The sequence below is a fragment of the Mustelus asterias genome, chromosome 5 (assembly GCF_964213995.1).
Source record: "Mustelus asterias chromosome 5, sMusAst1.hap1.1, whole genome shotgun sequence".
Taxonomy (NCBI): domain Eukaryota; kingdom Metazoa; phylum Chordata; class Chondrichthyes; order Carcharhiniformes; family Triakidae; genus Mustelus; species Mustelus asterias.
The window spans coordinates 33535507-33555854 of NC_135805.1; the positions used below are offsets into that span (position 1 = coordinate 33535507).

A 20348-nucleotide genomic window follows, 5' to 3' on the forward strand; every position below is an offset into this window, starting at 1 on the left:
TATTACCCTGCTAGTCCCCCTGACACGAAGGGGCAATTCAGCATGGCCAATCCACCTAACCCGCCCATCTTTGGAGTGTGGGAGGAAACCCACGCAGACCTGGGGAGACTCCGCATAGTCACCTGAGGGCAGAATTGAACCTTTTTTCTTGTTTTTGTTTCAGATTTCCCCGTTTGTCACGAGTTATTAAGAAAGACTTCTGCAGCATGGAAAATGATTCTCCAATATTATGTAAATGTACACTAAGACTGTAACACTACACTCTGCACTTTTTCCTTCCCTTCTTTATGTACAGTATGCTCTGTCCGTATAGCAGCAAGAAACAATACTTTTCACTGTAGACTAATACATGTGACAATAATAAATCAAATCAAAATGGTTCAGCAGAAGGGTAGACCTGAAATGTTAACTCTGTTTCTCTCCACAGATGCTGCTGAGTATTTTCTGTTTTCAGTTTAGATTCCTAGCAGCTGTAGTGTTTCCTTTTCCATTCCGGTTCTACCGCCTTCGAGATGATGGCCTGCTGATCTTCATGATCAGGTACTGTACCTTTTTACTGTCTAGTTTATTCAGCATTTAAAATTTTCTGATCACCCCATTCTTCAGTCAGCCTCATTTTCCAAATAAACTGATATTTCATTCCTTTTCCCCCGAAGCTGTGATCAATATAAAAAAAAAGACCGGGTACAAAAATATATAAAAATAACATTAGATTGAAAGGAAAAATCTGAAGTTTGAAATCAGTGGGAAGGAACCTGTCAATCAAAGTAATTGACACCCTGGAGCCGCCGGCAGTGACTGCGCCGGTTAGTGCGCATGCGCCCACCGGCCCGGCCGTTGGGCGCCGTCTCCATGGTTACAGAGCCCAGCCGGCGCCTCACACTTTACCGCCCGTGTCGTGGCCCCCTCCGCTGTTCTTTGCGATGTGCCGTGTTGTGGATTGTTCAATATGGCGGCGCCCAGCTCCAGGTAAGTTTGCGCTCCTCCGGCTGACAGAAAACAGACCGAGGCTCGCGGCAGGAGCCTGGACCCTGGCTCGGAGGGGGAGACCCGCCACTTGCGGGCGTAGCAGCAGGGTCAAGCCGCGGGGGGGAGAGACCAGGGATTGTTTTGTTCTGACACACAGAGAAACAAATCATCATGTCTCAGAGTCTAAACTCCAAATGCCCCGAGACAGCGCTGCACTGGCAGACTTTGTGTTTGCTTCATGTGGAGTTGTTTGGACACATTCAGTGAAACTATCCGAAGTGTACAGGCCAGCAGCTGATGCTCGCTCACCCACCCCCTAGTTAGCACATACGGACCTCCCCTCTTACAGAGGGAATTCCTCTATCATCCCCTTCTGCAGGTCTGGCTGCAGGAGGAGAGAAGCTGCGCTATATGTGAAGTTCGGGACAGTGAGAGGCTAGGGTTGTCGCTAAACAGGCATGCATTTTAAATATACGATAAGTAATGTGGTGGCGAGAGGTAAAATAAAGTAACAATGTCAGACTCAGTGGTAAATGACCTCCCTTCATTTATAACTGTGTACAGTTCTGGTCACCCTATTATAGAAAGGATATTATTAAACTAGAAAGAGTGCAGAAAAGATTTACGAGGATGCTACCAGGACTTGATGGTTTGAATTATAAAGAGAGGCTGGATAGACGAGGACTTTTTTCCCTGGAATGTAGGAGGCTGAAGGGTGACCTTGTAGAGGACTATAAAATAATGAGGGACACAAATCAGCTAGATAGTCAACATCTTTTCCCAAAGGTAGGGGAGTCTAAAACTAGAGGGCATAGGTTTAAGGTGAGAGGGGAGAGATACAAAAGGGGTCCAGAGGGACAATTTTTTCACAGAAGGTGGAGTGTCTGCAACAAGCTGCCAGAGCTAATGATAGAGGCGGGTACAATTTTGTCTTTTATAAAGCATTTAGACAGTTACATGGGTATAGAGGGATATGGGCAATTGGGACTACCTTAGTGGTTAAAAAAGGGGCGGCATGAACAATTTGGGCAGAAGGGCCTGGTTCCATGCCGTAAACCTCTATGACTATGATTCTATAACATTAAAATGTTATGTCTGTGTGGATTTTGTCAGCTTTCTTCATTATACATTTCTGTGACCATGTTTACAGTGGAAACTGCCTTGCTAGCCTATAATTTCAATCTTGCCAGTGGTGACACTGTAGCTCTTACTGCAAATAAACTACTCTGGTTCTTTGTATCCCAATCCAAGGTAGATACTTGGGGGATTCCAGAAGTAATGCTGTGAGATGGGAGGAGAAAACATTACTTGATGCTTAGGATAGGATTGAGTAAGTGCGCTGCCCAGGTTTGATTCGATTTCTGGCTTGGGTCACTGTCTGTGTGGAGTTTGCATGTTCCCCCCTGTATCTGTGTGGGTTTCCTCCGGATGCTCCAGTTTCCTCCCACAGTCCAAAAGATGTGCTGGTTAGGTGCATTGGCCATGCTAAATTCTCCCTCAGTGAACCCGAACAGGTGCTGGAGTGTGTTGACCAGGGGATTTCATGGTGTTAATGTAAGCCCGCTTGTGACACTAATAAATAAACTTAAAACTTAAGCAAAGAAATCACCATTTGAGCATGAAACTGACAAACTGTTGGAAGAGGATCGTGTGGTTGACTGTCAAAATGTTCAGAAAGATTGAGGAAATATTTATGTTCTGTCACAGGCGCAGCGTGTCATCACTGCCTTTGATTAGGGATGTTTAAGTGCATTGTCGAGGCAGAAAACTGGATAGAATCAAACATGGAGTTAAAAGCATGGAATTGATGCGAGTCAACATGTTGAAGGAGTTTGGCAAGGAAAGGAAGTTGGAGATGGGTTGGAATTGTTGACAGATGGCATTCGACATGGCACGGTAGCACAGTGGTTAGCACTGCTGCTTCACAGTTCCAGGGACCTGGGTTCAATTCCGGGCTTGGGTCGCTGTCTGTGTGGAGTTTGCACATTCTCCTTGTGTCTGCGTGGGTTTCCTCCGGGTGCTCCGGTTTCCTCCCACAGTCCAAAGATGTACGGGTTAGGTTGATTGGCCGTGCTAAAATTGCCCCTTAGTGTCCTGAGATGCGTAGGTTAGAGGGATTAGTGGGTAAATATGTAGGGACCTGGGTGGGATTGTGGTCGGTACAGACTCGATGGGCCAAATGGCCTCTTTCTGCACTGTAGGGTTTCTATGGACATGCTGTTTAGAGGCCTTCCTCTTCTAGGTTTGAATAACAAGAGACAAGACACAGGCAGGCAGCCCAGGGTGATTATTGAAAGAAAATACAGACAAGCAGTGAGAAGGTGAGAGTGAAGATGAGAGTATTGGCTTCAGTGGGGAAATTTCGACTGGTCTTTTCTTTTGTATTATTATCTTAAAAGATAAACTGAGTGAATACAGTGAGTCCTGTCATAAGTCCTGTATTGCAGTATTTTTTTTATCTTATTGTGAAATAAAACAGCTTATCAATTTTTGAAGTCATGTTTGGTGTTTCTTTCATGTGCCTTTGAGAAGAAATACACGTGCAAAAGACACGAATACTCAGATCAGGTCACAAGTGTAATTATTACATCCCAGCTCTGTTGAAAAATTGAAGATCTGAAATGTTAACTTTATTACTTTCTCTGCAGAAGCTACCAGATCTATTTTTATTCCATACGTTACACTATTGTACAAATAGATATTGGGTAGTGTTAATCATTTACATTAAAATCTTCCAACATTGCCAGAAAGACCACTCTTCTAAAGTACTTTATTGCCAATAAAGTGTTTTTGGATATACTGAGGCCTTTAGTAAAAAATAAGACATTGGGACTGCTTCTGAGTACATCGTGTACCACTGAGCCAGAAAAACTATCTAATGCTGTCTCTAATCTGTGAATCTTGATTTTTAACTCCCAGCGTCAACAAGCGATTGAGTGGTTTCAGTTTAAAAAATGACTGGGGGCAAAATGCACACAATATTCAATTAATCAAATGTTATGTTTGTCTTGTCAGGATCAGCTGATGACTTCCTCTATCTGGTGTTCCTCCTCTACGTTCAGCCTGGATGCAGAGGGAGCATTCTGTTTCCTAGGTATAGAATTAAACATCTAGACACATCAGCATGTTACGGAGCCTGAGGAGAATGGTATATGTCCCCATTCTGGCTGGTGCTTTCTGCCGGAGTCAAACTCTTTACTCCACTACATCCGCTTCCTCTTGGACCAAGGTGGTGTCTGAGGCGGAGAAGATTGTTGGATATCCAACCTCCTTCATGAGTCTCCGCTGTCTGCTGAGCGATGAGCTGAGCAACATTGCCCTTCATGTCAGGAAATTGGTTGGGACAAAGCATCCTTTAATATCGACAGCCAGGTAAGATCTCCAGCTGGATAAAATGCAGAACACAGATTGTTTTAATGGAGTTATCTTGTTGATTTGTTCTTTGAGCACTGCTGTTTTTGACCTCCCAGATCTCCAGGAAGGTTATACAGACCTTATGTCCTATTTTACGTAGAGCTTGAATGGTTCTGCAGAATTACCTGATTTCCACCCTCCTCTGCACCTTTCAAGCTGCTGTGGAATCAGGTGAATTTACTATTGGCAAAACAGCAAGTTATAAGCCAGGGAGTTGAAGCAAAAGTGCACTTGTGGCTGTACAGGTGAGCAGTGTAACCAGCAGAAAGGGGGACGTGCTCTGCCTTCAGGAGCAGCACCTATATTTGTTAGTTGTCACGTGCCAGTACGTGGGTGTTGGATGCTGCAGTGGCAGTCATAGAAATTTATAGCACAGAAGGAGGCCATCCAGGCAGCCATCCAGTCGAATCCCATTTTCTGTCTCTTAGTCTGTAGCATTGTATGTTAAACCTCTTCACATGTATATCCATCAAGTACCTCTGTCACCCTTTCAGATTGAGTTCCAGATCTTTACCATCTCAAGGTGAAAAAGAAATTCCTACTAATCACCTGTAAACCTCCTATCTCTAACCCTAAATTGATGTTATGGACTCTTCAACCAAAGGTGAATAGGACCTTCGTATGCACTCGATCCAGGTCCCTCGTTATTCCATACATTTAAGTTTGGATTATCCTCAGTCTCCTCTGTCCCAAAGGAAAAGTTCGTAGCCTCTTTAATCTTTTCCCTGTGACTAAAATAGCCCAGACAAGGTAACATTCTCAGATCTTCTCTGTCCTTTCTCTCGTGGAACACATTTATAGTGCAGTAACCAGAGCTGCGTGTGGTACTCCAGTTGTGGCCTTACTAGTGTTTTATCAAGCTCCAACATAACCTTATATTTTATGCCTCAGCTAATAATGGCAGTATGCTTTCTTGACTGCCTTATCTACCTGTCCAGCTAGTTTCAGAGGTCTGTGGACATGCACTCCATGATCAGTATCTTGCTATTTATTGTCACCCCATAGAATCCTACAGTGCAGAAAGAGGCCATTCGGCCCATCGAGTCTGCACCAACCACAATCCCACCCAGGCCCTATCCACATATCCCTACATATTTACCCACTAACCCCTCTAACCTATGCATCCCGGGACACTAAGGGGCAATTTAGAATGGCCAATCAATCTAGCCCGCACATCTTTGGACTGTGGGAGAAAACCAGAGCACCCGGAGGAAACCCACGCAGACACAGGGAGAATGTGCAAACTCCACACAGACAGCGAACCGAGCCGGGATTCGAACCCAGCTCCCTGGAGCTGTGAAGCAGCAGTGCTAACCACTGTGCTACCGTGCCGCCCCTCATATGTGTTGCAATGCTGCTGTCGGTGATCACTGTGCTACCGTGCCGACCTCATATGTGTTGCAATGCTGCTGTAGGTGATTGCGGTCCGTACTAGTGCAAAGCAAGTGGAATGTTCTGTTTTCTCTGTTCTTCTCTTGAAGTAGAGATTTCTGCTGGGGTAAGGTGCTTTTGCTTTTGTCACTTTGTGCAAATGGTGGTTCTTGTGTAATTTGGACAGTAGCTGTCAGTCGGCTATTTGACTATAAGAAATGCCACACATGCTTCCTGATGTAATGCACGTGCATCTAAAGGAAATCCTGGTTAATTTTTTCAGTGCTTTGTTTGGGGGGCACCAACCATACAACTACCTCCATTTACTTACAGGGTTGCCTCCAACACAGAAATGCTTTGTATAGTAAACATAATATTGGAGCCAGGAGGGTATTTTTGCTTTTATCCTCTGTGGTATGCATATCGTCATTGCACTTGCCATTTTTAGGTCTGACCTCTGGTGCCCTTTGATTTCAACTGACTCGTATATACAGGCCATCAGTGCTGCTAGTTAGTACTGACCTTCCCCGAAATCAGTAGAGGTCTCATAGTTTGATTGGCAAAGTCACAAATACTTATTACTGCCAGGAGCCTTGCTTATACTTTGGGGATGGCTGAGCAGCAGTGGGCAACGATGACTTCATAAAACCGGTGTTATGAATCTTCCACACATTCTGTTACACATTGTTGCCAAATCTGCCTATTTTATAATCTCAGTAACAGGGGAAACTGGCTTTCATGGCTTTCATATCATAACTTTGATTAGGTTTTGTATGCTGTGCTTAGTTGAATGTGGAAATAATCTCATCCAAGTGATGCAGCCCAATGAGCTGTCAGGTTTGATTCTTGATCTATCTAAGCTAAGATAGGAATAGAAACATTAGACTTTCATACTGTTAGGGAGGAGCGAATTATCCAATGACCCCTTTAGTAGGCTGATAAGCATATGTTCATGTCAGAGCATTAACTGAAGGCAGAACTATAATGTCTTCCATATGGGGTAGGTTGCTAACAAACTATCTTGGCAGACACATGAACAATAGCTGCTTCAATAAGCTTTCTAAGAATGGTTCGTTATGAGCACTGGGCAATTCCCTCCAGCCAAGATGGAGGGAGGAAGAGAAAGATGATTAGAAACAGAGGTATTGGGGAATTTTGCTTTATTAAAGGTAATTCATATCAAGTGCTCCTTACAGGTGTCCAGTGCACTATGTAAGTCCAGGTGGAGATGGCCAAATATTGATTTATAAATACACCCATTAGTTTGATTGAAATGCTATGAACATAACCCAATAGGTAGGTTAGCAAAGAGATTTACTGTGTGGAAAGGGAGAGGTGGTGCAAGCCACGTGGAAGCCACGGTTGAAGTGGATGGGAGTGTATTTCTTGCCAGCCGTTTATTGAACCTTCTGAACTGTTTTGAGTCTTGGACTGAGGACTGAATTGCATTTTGATGCGAGTCTGTATGGGTGTCTAATCTGGGGAGGAACCCGAAGAAGCCTGTACAAGTCTATCCTGTTTGTATGTTTTCACTTGTTGGTTTGTCCTGTTCCAAATAATGTGAAAAAAGTGTTATCCCAGTGGTGCCTCACTGATTGTTACTATCATTGCTTGATTCACGATTTATCAAGTATTTGAGATCAATGGAGACACAGCTTTAAATTTTATTTATTGTTTCACAGGATGTGCATTATTGGCAAGGCTAGCATTAATTGCCATCCTGAAGTAAGTGTGGGCAACCTTGGTGACCCCAACAGCATAGACATTACATTTATCTGCCTTTAACATTTTATTAATGATTTGGATGAGAATTTAGGAGGCATCTGTAAGTTTGCAGATGACACCAAAATTGGTGGCATAGTGGACAGTGAAGAAGGTTATCAAGGATTACAACGGGATCTTGATCAATTGGGCCAGTGGGCTGATGAATGGCAGGCGGAATTTAATTTAGATAAATGCGAGGCGATGCATTTTGGTAGACTTATTCAGTTAATGGTAGGGCATTGGGGAAAGTTGTGGAACAAAGAGATCCAGGGGTACATGTTTATAGCTCATTGAAAGTGGAGTCACAGGTGGACAGAGTGGTGAAGAAGGCATTCGGCATGCTTGGTTTCATTGGTCAGAACATTGAATAGAGGAGTTGGGACGTCTTGTTGAAGTTGTACAAGACATTGATAAGGCCATACTTGGAATATTGTGTACAGTTCTGGTCACCCTATCATAGAAAGATATTATTAAATTAGAAAGAGTGCAGAAAAGATTTACAAGGATGCTACCAGGACTTGATGGTTTGAGTTATAAGGAGAGGCTGGATAGACTGGGACTTTTTTCTCTGGAGTGTAGGAGGCTTAGGGGTGAACTTATAGAAGTCTATAAAATGAAGAGGGGCATAGATCAACTAGATAGTCAATACCTTTTTCCAAAGGTAGGAGAGTCTAAAACTAGAGGGCATGGGTTTAAGGTGAGAGGGAAGAGATACAAAAGTGTCCGGAGGGGCAATTTGTTCATACAGAGGATGGTGAGTGTTTGGAACAAGCTGCCAGAGGTCGTTTTAGAGGCAGGTACAATTTTGTCTTTTAAAAAGCGTTTAGACAGTTACATGAGTAAGATGGCTATCGAGGGATACGGGCCAAATGTGGGCAACTGGGACTAGATTAGTCGTTAAAAAAAAAAGGGCGGCATGGACAAGTTGGGCCGAAGAGCCTGTTTCCATGCTGTAAACCTCTATGACTGTATTTAATTAACGTTAGTAAAGAATAAGTACTGAAAGAAAATGGATTAAAAGCAGAAATGTCCCCCGGATCACGGAATCTCACAGTGCAGAAGAAACCCTTTGGCTCATCGAGTCTGCACCGACATATGAGAGCCATCTGACTTACCTACCTAGTCCCATTTCCCAGCACTTGGCCCATAGCTCTGAATGTTATGACGTGCCAAGTGCTCATACAGGTAATTTTTAAAGGATGTGAAGCAACCCCGTCTCTACCACCCTCCCAGGCAGTGCATTCCAAACCATCACCACCCTCTGGATAAAAGCCTCACATGCCCCCCCTTAACCTCCTGCCGTTCACCTTGAACTTGTGTCCTCATTTTTTGTACACCTCAATCAGTTCGCCCTCAGTCTTCTCTACTCCAATGAAAACAACCCAAGCCTACCCAACCTCTCTTCGTAACTTAAATGTTCCATCTCAGGCAGCATCCTGGTGAATCTGCTCTGCACCCACTCCAGCGCAATTACATCCATCCTATAATGTGGTGACCAAAACTGCACACAGTATTCCAGCTGTGGCCTCTCCAAGGTTCTATACAACCCCAACATTGAGTCCCTGCTTTTGTAATCTATGCCTTGATTGATAAAGGCAAGCGTTCCATATGCTTTTTTCACCATTCCACTAACATGCCCTCCTGCCTTCAGCGATCTATGGACAAATACTCCAAGATCCCTTTGTTCCTTATAACTTCCTAGTGTCATGCAGTTCATTGAATACTTTCTTGTCAAATTACTCCTTCCAAAGTGTATTGCCTCTCTCTTTTCAGGATTAAATTCCATCTGCCACTTATCTGCCCATTTGACCATCTTGTCTACATCTTCATGTAACCCAAGACATTTAAACTCAGTGTTAACGACCTGACCAACCTTTGTGTCATCCACAACCTTACCAATCCTATCCTGCACATATTTGTCATTTATATAAACAACATAGATGACTAATAGGGGACCCAACACAGATCCCTGTGATACGCCACTGGATACTGGCTTCCAGTCACTAAAGCAGCTTTCCGTCATCACTCTCTGTCTCCTACAACTGATGTGGTGATGCCGGCGTTGGACTGGGGTAAACACAGTAAGAAGTTTAACAACACCAGGTTAAAGTCCAACGGGTTTATTTGGTAGCAAAAGCCACACAAGCTTTCGGAGCTGCAAGCCCCTTCTTCAGGTGAGTGGGAATTCTGTTCACAATTCTGTTTCCCACTCACCTGAAGAAGGGGCTTGCAGCTCCGAAAGCTTGTGTGGCTTTTGCTACCAAATAAACCTGTTGGACTTTAACCTGGTGTTGTTAAACTTCTTACTGTCCTACAACTGAGCCAATTTTGAATCCACCTCATCAAATTGCCCTGTATCCTTTATGCATTTGTCTTCTTGATAAGTCTCCCATATGGGATCTTATCAAAGGCTTTTCTGAAATCCATATAAAACTACATCAACTGCACCACCCTCATCTACACACCTGGTCACCTCCTCAAAAAATTCACTCAAATTTGTTAGGCATGACCTCCCTCTGACAAAGCCATGCTGACCATCCGTGAAGAAACCTTGCTTCTCCAGGTGGAGATAGATTCTCTCTTTCAAAAGTTTCTCCAATAGTTTCCCTACCACTGGTCTGTAGTTCCCGGGCTTAACTCTACAACCCTTCTTAAATAGCAGTTCTCCAGTCCTTTGGCACCTCCCCCATGGCCAGAGAGGAATTAAACATTTGGGTCAGAGCCCCTGCAGTCTCCTCCCTTGCCTCCCACAGCAACCTGGAACGTAATTCATTCGGATCTGGAGATATGTCCACTTTTAAGCCTGCCAACACCACCAATACCTTGTCCTTCCCTATGTCAATTTGCTCAACAACTTCTCAGCCTCTCTCCCTGAGTTCCACACCCTAATTCTTATTCTCTGAAGACAGATGTGAAGTTTTCGTTCAACACTCTACCAATGTCCTCTGGCTCCACAGATTTCCCCCTGGGTCCCACTCTTTCCCTGGTTATCCTCTTCCCATTGATATACTTATAGAATATCATAGGATTTGCTCTACTTTTACTAGCTAGAGCTTCCTCATATCTCCTCTTTGTTCTCCTAATTGACTCTGGATATTGGCCTAAAAAGTTCTCCTGTACACATTTCAAGACGTCCACTCCATCCAAGCCTTTAACATTATGTCTATCCCAATTAATGTTGGGAAAATTGAAATCACCTAATATAATTACCCTCTTGTTATTTTTACAAACCTCCGTGAATTGTGCGCATATTTGCTCCTCAATTTCCCGCTGACTATCTGTGGAGGTCTATAATAAACATCCAGCAATGTGGCTGCCCCTCTTTTATTCCTGAGCTCTATCCACAAAGCTTCATTCAATGCTCCCTCCAATATATCATCTTTCCTTACTGCATTGACTGACTCTTTAACGAATAATGTAATGCCTCCTCCTCTCTTACCCCCTCCCCTGCCTTACCTGAAGATTCTATGGGGGGAATTCCCTGTCCTTTCACGCCGGTGGGATTCTGCTGTCCCACTGGCAGCACACCTCCTCTCGTGGGTTTCGCAGCGGCGTAGGATGACATCAGCGGGAAATCCCATTGACAGCGGCGGGACCAGACAATCCGGCCGCCAGCGAACACCACGCCACTTCCCGCTGCTGGGAGGCTGGAGAATTCCCCCTATGTCCTGGAATGTTGAGCTACCAATCTTGACCCTACCTCAACCACGTCTCTGTGATGGCTACTATATCACAATTCCACGTGTCAATCATCGCCCTTAACTCACCCGTTTTATCTGCAATACTCCGAGCATTAAAGTAGAGGCTATCCGGCCTGACCTTACTTCCTTGAAATTTAATAAAGCTGTACTCCCACTGACTTGATTTGTTTTATTGTATTATGCTGTGTCCCCTCCCCCTGCCAAATTAGTTTGCACTCCTCCCAATAACACTAGCAAACCGACCTGCAAGAATGCTAGTCGCACTCTGATTCAGTTGACTGTCCCGCTTGTATGGGTCCCACATTCATCAGAAACGGCCCCAGTGATCCAGGAATCTAAAACCCTCCCTCCTGCACCAGCTCTTAAGCCACACATTCATCTGTGCTATATTCCTAGTTCTGATCCCGTGGTCTAAGGTTTTAAAAGAGCTAACTGCTGAGATAATATTGCATTTTTGTGATCTTTTAAAATTTCCAAAACAGTCCCAGTTAATTGAAAGTATAGTTATTGGAACTACGGCAAAACAATATCGCTATCCAAGAAAAGCAGGAGAGAGGAAAGATGGTAGGTGAAAAGGGAATGAGTAGATGTACATTTGGATTTTCAGAAAGTATTCAACAAAATGCCACAAAAGGTTGGTACATAAGTTAAAGGCTCGTGGAATTGAGCAATCTGGAAGGCTAGTTAAAGGACAGAAAGCAGTAAGAATAAAGAGGTCCTTTTACAAGAGGTAGGTTGTGACTTATGTGGTGCCACAAGCATCAGAGCTGATTCCTCAGCTGTTTACACTTGATCCCTTCATCTATCTCATTGGTAATGCATCTACATTTGTTGAAGATGCAAAGCTAAGTGGGAAAATAAGCTGTGGGGAGAACATAAAGAGCCTATAAAAGGATGTAGACATAATGGTTTTACATAATGGACAGTTTAAAGTAATGTGAGAAATGTGAGGTAATTCACTTTTGTGGAAAGCAGATCATTTTTTAAGTGAAGTGAGACTATTAAATGTTGGTGTTTGGAGGGATTTGAGGGCCATAGAATCTACAGTGCAGAAAGAGGCCTTTTGGGCCATCGAGCCTGCACCAACAACAATCTCACCCAGGTCCTATCCCCGTAAACCCACACATTTACCCCCCCTAATCCCCCTGACACTAATGGTCAATTTAGCATGGCCAATCAACCTAATCCGCACATCTTTGGGCTGTGGGAGGAAACCGGAGCAGCCGGAGGAAACCCACGTAGACGCAGGGAGAACGTGTAAACTCCACACAGACAGTGACCTGAGGCCGGAATTGAACCCAGGTCCCTGACGCTGTGAGGCAGCAGTGCTAACTACTGTGTCACTGTGCCACCATGTCCTTGTACATTAAACACAAAGTTAGTATGCAAGTGCAGTAATTAGGAAGGCAAATTACATGTTGGCTTTTATTGCAAGGAGGTTGGAGAGGAATGAGAGGGTTAGCGTATGACAAGAGATTGAATTGAATGAACTATACTGTCTGGAATAGGAAGAATAAGAGGTGATCTTGTTTCAATATACAAGATTTTAAAGGGACTTGACATGATAGATGCTGAGAGGCTTATTTCATGGTTGGAGAGGGTTGATCCCAGGTTCACTGATTCAGGTTAAGGAGTCTGCCATTTAGGACTAAGATGGGAAATTTGTCACTCGGCAGATTGGGAGTCTGTGGAATTCTCAAACTAAAATACTGTGGATGTTTACTTGTTTATATTTCAGGCTAAAAGCGATGGATGTTTGATTAGTGTTGGGACCGCAATTGTTTACAGTTTACATAGATGAGTTGGAGTTGGGGACCAAGTGTTAGTGTGTCAAAGTTCACAGATACCACTAAGATGAGTGGTAGAGCAAAGTGCGCAGGGGATGCTGAAAGTCAGGAAAGGGATATAGATAGTTTGAGTGGGCAAGAGTCTGGCAGATGGAGTACAATGTTGGTAAATGTGAGGTCATCCATTCTGGTAAGAGTCACGGCAAAATGGACTATTATTTAAATGGTAAAATATTGCAGCATACTGATGTGCAGAGGGACCTGGGTGTCCTTGTGCATGAATCGCAATAGGTTCGTTTGCAGGTGCAGCAGGTAATTAAGAAGGCAAATGGAATTTTCTCCTTCATTGCTAGAGGGATGGAGTTTTAAAAACAGGGAGGTTATGTTGCAGCTGTATAAGGTGCTGGTGAGGCCACACCTGGAGCACTGCGTACAGTTTTGGTCTCCTTACTTGAGAAAGGAAATACTGGCACTGGAGGGAGTGCAGAGGAGATTCATTAGGTTGATTCCGGAGTTGAGAGGGTTGGCTTATGAGGAGAGACTGAGTAGATGGGACTATACTCATTGAAATTTAGAAGAATGAGGGGGGAATCTTATAGAAACATTTAAAATTATGAAAGGAATAAATAAGATAGAAGTATGGAGGTTGTTTCCACTGGTGGGTGAAACTAGAATAGGGGGCATAGCCTCAAAATAAGAGGGAGCAGATTTAGGACTGAGTTGAGGAGGAACTACTTCACACAAAAGGTTGTGAATCTGTGGAATTCCCTGCCCAGTGAAGCAGTTGAGGCTACCTCATTGAATGTTTTTAAGGCAAAGATAGATACATTTTTGAACAGTGAAGGAATTAAGGGTTATGGTGAGCGGGCGGGTAAGTGGAGCTGAGTCCACAAAAAGATCAGCCATGATCTTATTGAATGGCGGAGTTGGCTCGAGGGGCCAGATGGCCGACCCCTGCTCTTAGTTTTTATGTTCTTATGTTTAGGCACTTTACTGAATCGAGGGATATGGGAATTTGTTAGGAGACTGGAATTGCGATTGGCGATCAGCCATGATAATATGGATGGGCAGAGCAGGCTTGAGGACTGTCTTGATTACCTCTGCTTCAATTATATTCCTAACATGTTGGTGCTGCAAATGCATTGAGAGGGGGATAAAACTAAGGGAAATACAAACGATTTTTTGGTATAACTTTCAGTGGTGACAGTTATGGAAAGCCCTCAATGTAAAATGTGGTGGTGTCCTCTTCTGTACAATTTCTGAGAATGAACTTGGTTTGTTGAGTTGGCTAGAGCCTAGTTTGTGGTACCCTATTTTGTGTTTGTATTCATTGTCATGGTGCGGTGGTGTAATGCTCCGACGCAGAATATCTGTTAAAATAGTTGCATAGTGCTCAGTCCCATCATGAAGCAGTCTGTGTCAACCTGCAGAAAGACCTGGGCAATATTCAGGCTTGGGCTGTTAAGTGCCAAGTAACATTCATATTGCAGAAGTACCGGGCAATGACCATCTCTAACAAGACAATCTAACCAAGTTCCCCTCTTGACATTCAATAGCATTACCTTTACTGAACTTTACTATTAACATCCTGAGGCTTACCATTGACCAGAGGCTGAACTGGACTGGCCATATAAATACTCCGGCTACAAGAGCGGGTTAGACCTTAGGAATTCTGTAGAGAGTAACTTGTCTGCTGATTTCCCCAAAGCTTGTTCACCCTCTAAAGGGCACAAGTCAGGAGTGTGATAGGAATGGTTTTCATTTGCCTGGGTGAGTGTAACTCCAACAACACCATACAGCACAAAACCCCATCCATCATTTAAACATTTACTCTGCCACTGGCAAAATGTGTACTATCTATCTACAAGATCCACTGCAGCAATTCACCAAAGTTTCTTTGGCATCTTCCAAACCTGCAATTTCTACCGCCTAGAAGAGCAAGAGCAGCAGGTGCATGGAATGCCATCGCTTGCAAGTTCCCTTCCAAATCACTTACTGTCCCAACTGGGAACAATCTCACCGTTCCTTCACCATTGGGTATAATCACCTGGAAGTCCATTCTAAAAGCACTGTGGGTATCCAACACATGGGCTGCGGTGGTTCAGGAAGGGTGGAGGCAATTGGGGATGGATAATAAATGCTGCCCTTGCCAATGACTCCCACATCCCATGAATGGTTAAAGTGTCAACATTCTGTGTGCTACGCTAATTTGTACTGCAAAAATTTGCCATGGTATTATTGTGGAGAAGGTGACGGACGGTTTTATTGTGGAGAAGGTTACGGATGTGCACTGCCAAAGTTAGAAAGCAACAACTGATAATACACACGATTCCGCTTGTAGTGGAGGCTTATTGGGAATTTGATTACAGCTTAAGTTTCCTTTTTAGCAAGTTTGCGATCTCATTTTGTCACAGCATTTCCAGTGAATTAAGATCAGGAATTTTATTTTTTTTGTTCAAAATCCAGAAGGACAAAAATTGCTTACCACAAAATGTTTACCCATTTTAATCGATTCTTAATGCGGGTCCAGAAATTAACTTATTTTTGAGTTTCAACAGCTGTGGGTTTGGGCTTTCCCTTGAGAGGGTTTTTCCTGTTCCTGTCTGAATTGTGTTTGCAGGAGGGGAGATTTCATTTGTGCAGCACTTCCATTGCAGATATCTTGTCAGGCTGACTGAGGAATCATGGTGGCTGATGGTGTCAGGGGAGGGGGAGTGAGTGCGAGTGCGCATTTCTAACTCCGAGCCTCTGGCCTCTGCTTTGCTTCTTCTGGAAACTGATTTAATTAATTTACTGTGCAGGAGAGTAACATCCAGGGATGAAGCCGTGTAACAAGTTGGAGCTCTGGTGTGGTGCGATGGCATAATCCTAGAAAAATGGGACCTCTTTCTAAGTTAACGGTAGAGCTGCAGAGACTAGAGTGAAACTGTAACCGTTTTATGGCAGCATTTCCTTCTAAATCCAACTAAATTCACCTTCAGCCTCTTGCCAGCAGCCTTTTTATGAAAGCAATAAACGTGGATAACCAGCACAGATTATAGTGATTAAGTATCGTCTGTAATACTGGACAAATATTGCATTTTTAGTGAATGAACTCTGCTGAATTTGAGAAACGTTACTGGAGTTGTTGTGCTTTTCAACTGAAATAAATGATTTTCTAAGCTGTGTATCACCACCACCTCCTCCTCCATCCTGGAGGGTGGGACAGTCAGTGCTGCTGTCAATGTCAATCCACTTCTCATTCAGTGCAAAAGGCGGATTTGGATGAAGTCAGTTTTTCCTTCACCCTGAGATGCAGGATCACACAATAAGGGTGCTGTACTGAAAGGCTTGGCTGAAAACTGACATGATGTGAAGTAAGTGAATAGGATTGATGGGACAGCATCAAGGCTCAACCTTGTATCCTTTGTGGTTGGGAGTTGAACATACTTTTCAGCTCCTCCCCAACATGCACTGTCGTTATGTCACATTCTGATGAGAAATATATTTTCCTTCACAAGATGCGGCCGTTGCTCCCTTCCCCAATTTCCCTTGAAGGTGGTGGTGAGCTGCCGCCTTCTTGAACTGATGCAGGTACACCCACAGTGCTGTTGAGAAGGGAATTCCAGGCATTTGATCCAACAGCAGTGAAGGAGAGGTGATATAGTTCCAAATCAGGGTAGAGTGTGGCTTGGGGGGGTGGGGGGGAGAACTTGCCAATGGTAGTGTTCCTATGCATCTGCTGCCCTTGCCCTTCTAGGTGGTAAAGGTTGCGGGTTTGGAAGGAAATGTCCAAGGAACCATGGTGAGTGTAGGCCATTTAGCCCTTTGAACCTATTAGGCTATGACTGATGTGTGTCTCGCCTCCATTTTATTTGCACATGTTGCAACGGAACGGAACTATCTAATAGAAATCTATCTTTCATTCTTAAAAATTGCAGTTGTCCGAGAGTTCACAATGTTTTGGGGAACTAGATACAGATTTCCACTACTGTCAGCAGAAGAAGTGCTTCTTGATTTCACTCCTAAACGGTCTAACTATAATTCTAAGATTATGCCCACTTGTTGAAGAAACTTGTAATGGTGCAAATATGTCTGTAACAACAACATTTAATAGTACTTTTAACATAATGCTTGAAGAGCCTCCAGAGCTGTGAGAATAGAAATGGTGATCAGATTTAGATTTGCTGCACTTTACAGAGGATAGAGAATGGGAGGCCAGCCAAGAGAGACCAGCCGAGGCATACTTGGCTATGGGCCAAGTGCTGGGAAATGTGCTGTATAGCTCAATGACTCTGAGAGTATGGGAGTGGTCGGGCTTAGAGGTGGCAGTCACGTATGAGCATTTTAGCAGCAAGTGAGCTGACTTATGAGCAGGGGGACAATATGTTACTGAGGTGAAAGTAGCTGGTTCTTGTAATGGGGAAGGTATGGGTTTGGATACTGTGCATATACTGATAGAATAAGACCCCAAAGTTATGAACAGTCTGATTCATCCTGAGACAATGGCTTGGGAGGGGAGGGTATTGCACCTCATCCAAGATTAGATGTCGGACACGAGTTAGACAGCATAGTGACAGTGGAGGGAGGTACTGACGTAGTAAAGTTGACAAAGCTTTGTTGATATTCATATGAAGCAGAGCCACAAGTCTGTAGATACTGTCAGCAAGTCAAAGAGGAAGAGGAGGGAACCAAGAATGGATTCTTTGTTGGTTCATAAGTTATCAATGAGGGAGTGAGAAGAGAAGTCATCTATAGAATTGCTGGATGTTTTTGGACATGAGACTGGAACCAGTCTGAGCTGGATAATGGAGGTGAGATGATTGGCTTTGGCTCCCATCCCCGACTGCTGTCCACTGCCACTGGTGGACATGAGGAAGTACGGACTTTGGGTCAGAGTGGGGAATAAGCTTACTCCAGCCTCATGAGAAGACTATTCCACCATATAAAGAGTTTGAGTTGAAACATGGAAGAATGGGCTGATAAGCCAGGTATCAGAAGACAACCAGTTGAACCCAAGCAAACATTAAGGAACCTGGCATCAGCTGAAGGCAGTAAACCAGCAAGAACCTGAGTCTGTGCTTCATCTCTGGAAGATGGGGGAAATCAGATATAATAGTCAGAAAATGCTGGAGAAACTCAGCAGGTCTGACAGCACCCGTGAAGAGAGAATAGAGCCAGCGTTTTGAGCCAGGATGTTTTTGTTTCAGATTCCAGCATCCGCAGTGTTTTGCCTTTATCAGATACAATCGTACCTGGATGACTCCACTCGTTGACTGGATGGGATATTCACAGCAGCTGCAGAAGTGCGAGGCCAGATAAATAGAAGGTGACAAAAACTAACACTAACAAAGACATTGAAAATAAAGTTTTAAAAAACAGACACTTCCTTGGAACCTTTGAAAGCCAAGGTGCGGAGTTCACTTTTGCACCATTAGAGCTTTTCAGAGGTAGGAACAAGATGAATGAATGGTCTGCCTGTTTGGGAATAGAGTGAAGTATTATGAGTTAGTTTACGTTGCCAAATAATAAACGTTTGCTTCAAACCATTTTGCTGGACACGTTCCAATACTGGAGAAGCTGTAAATTGCTGCTGTTGTTGATGTAATCCTTGAGTGCAAAGACTACATCAGGTAATATCTGCTGACCCAGGTAAGATAATGGTGATCTATTGCACATAACAACATCTGTCGTTTCAAATGTTAAGCATTTACTGTTGCGCTGAACTGTCCTTTTAGTATCAGTTTGAGTAATCAGATCTGCACCACTTCCTGCAAAAGGCTGGGAGCTTTGTTTACTGGAGAACATAGTGAGAACATAGTGTGGCTCATTGAAAATTTATTGCATTCCTTTTCCATTCTGTGTTCTTGGATCATGTCTGCAGAAAGTCAAAAAACAGATGGCTATCAAAATGGCATTAACGGTTAAACTTTCCTGAAGCCGCACTTCTCCCAGTAAACCAATCTGATGGAATTCTTTATCCTTTTGGAGTGTAAAATTTGAGTGTGATCTTCGTTGAAAAATCTACGCACCTATTTTGTGTGTGTCAGCGGTGACTCACTCAGTAGCGCTTTCGCCTGCTTGTGTGTTCATGTCCCAATCCAGGACCACAGCACAAATATCTCAGCTGAAATTCCAGTGCAGAACTGAGGGAATGCTGCACTGTCAGAGGTGCTGTCTTTTGGGTGTGACATGAAACTGAAACCTTGTTTCCCACCTTGGCTGGATGTTAAAGATCCCGTGGTACTGTTTTGAAGAAGAGCAGGGGAGTTATCCCAGATCTCCTGGTTAATATTTACCCCTCCATCAACATCACAAAGACTGCTTATTTCATCATTAGCACATAGCTGTTTGTGGGAACTTGGTGCAAATTGCTTGCCATGTTTTCCAATTATAACTGTAATTCAAAAGTACTTCATTGGTTGTTGAACAACTTGGGATGGCTGGTGGCTAACTATCTAAGTGCAAGTTTTTCCTGATTGCCTTCCTTCCCCATTTCCAGATTTTCATTTTATCCGTTGCTGACCCACTTTGTGTTCCAACAGTGTGGACCCGTTGGCCGTGGATGTCCACAGTTGCATTCTGTGGTTCATATTTCAGAAGTTCCTACTTCCCCCCTCCTATGATAGCACATGTTGTATGACAGCTGGCTTGTGAACCAACCATTGAGGATGCAGAGGTGCTGACAGCAGAGTGGGATGGGTTTTGTAATGGAATTCCTGCATTTTGCGGTTCCCTGATTTTTCTGTTACCAGGTTGTCTCATCACTGGTCATCGCTTTCAGCTGCCTTACCCCAACCTTGGGAATTTTCTCCACGAGCCTGTCCTCTCCTCTCCTCTTCTCTCCCCTCTTTTAAGATGCTTCTTAAAACCTACTTCTTTGACCAAGCTTTTAGACATCGGTCCTGACATTTCTTTCTGTGGTTTCGATTTTTATTGGTCTCTCTTTTGTTCAGCCTTTTGGGCACTACTTTAAATGTGCTTAATAAAGATAAGTTGTTGATAACCAAAATGGAATAGAATCGTACAGCACAGAGGCATTTTGACATGAGCCAGCATTTTGAGAGAGCAATTCAATTACTCCCATTACCTGATTCTTTCCCTGTCACCATGTATATGCTCCCTTTTTATATAAGTATATATCCAAATTCCTTTTCAAAGTTATAGGTTAGATGTTTTAACATTTTGTTGGAACTATTGCAATGCCATTTTCATTGGCATTACTAATATTAGACACAAAGTGAATTGTATTTTCTTGTTTTTTGTCTTAGACAAAAAATAAATACAATTATCTTGTTCTTATTTTTAGTAAATGTACAAAATATAATTTTGTTCTGGACAATGATTCCCATTACAGACCACA

General features: G+C 43.5%; 1 protein-coding gene across 2 annotated transcripts in view; it reads left to right on the forward strand.

Annotated features, from left to right (window-relative positions):
• Window positions 1–932: 932 nt before the first annotated feature.
• The window catches only part of pdss2 (prenyl (decaprenyl) diphosphate synthase, subunit 2), a 214965-nt gene continuing 195549 nt past the window's right edge, over window positions 933–20348 (forward strand). The window contains exons 1-2 of one of the 2 annotated variants that reach the window (XM_078212395.1): window positions 933–969; window positions 3985–4341. In XM_078212395.1, the coding sequence (XP_078068521.1) occupies window positions 4094–4341 (248 nt within the window). In that variant the 5' untranslated portion in view covers window positions 933–969; window positions 3985–4093. The remainder of the gene's footprint in view (window positions 970–3984; window positions 4342–20348) is intronic. The other variant, XM_078212396.1, reaches the window with a different exon arrangement.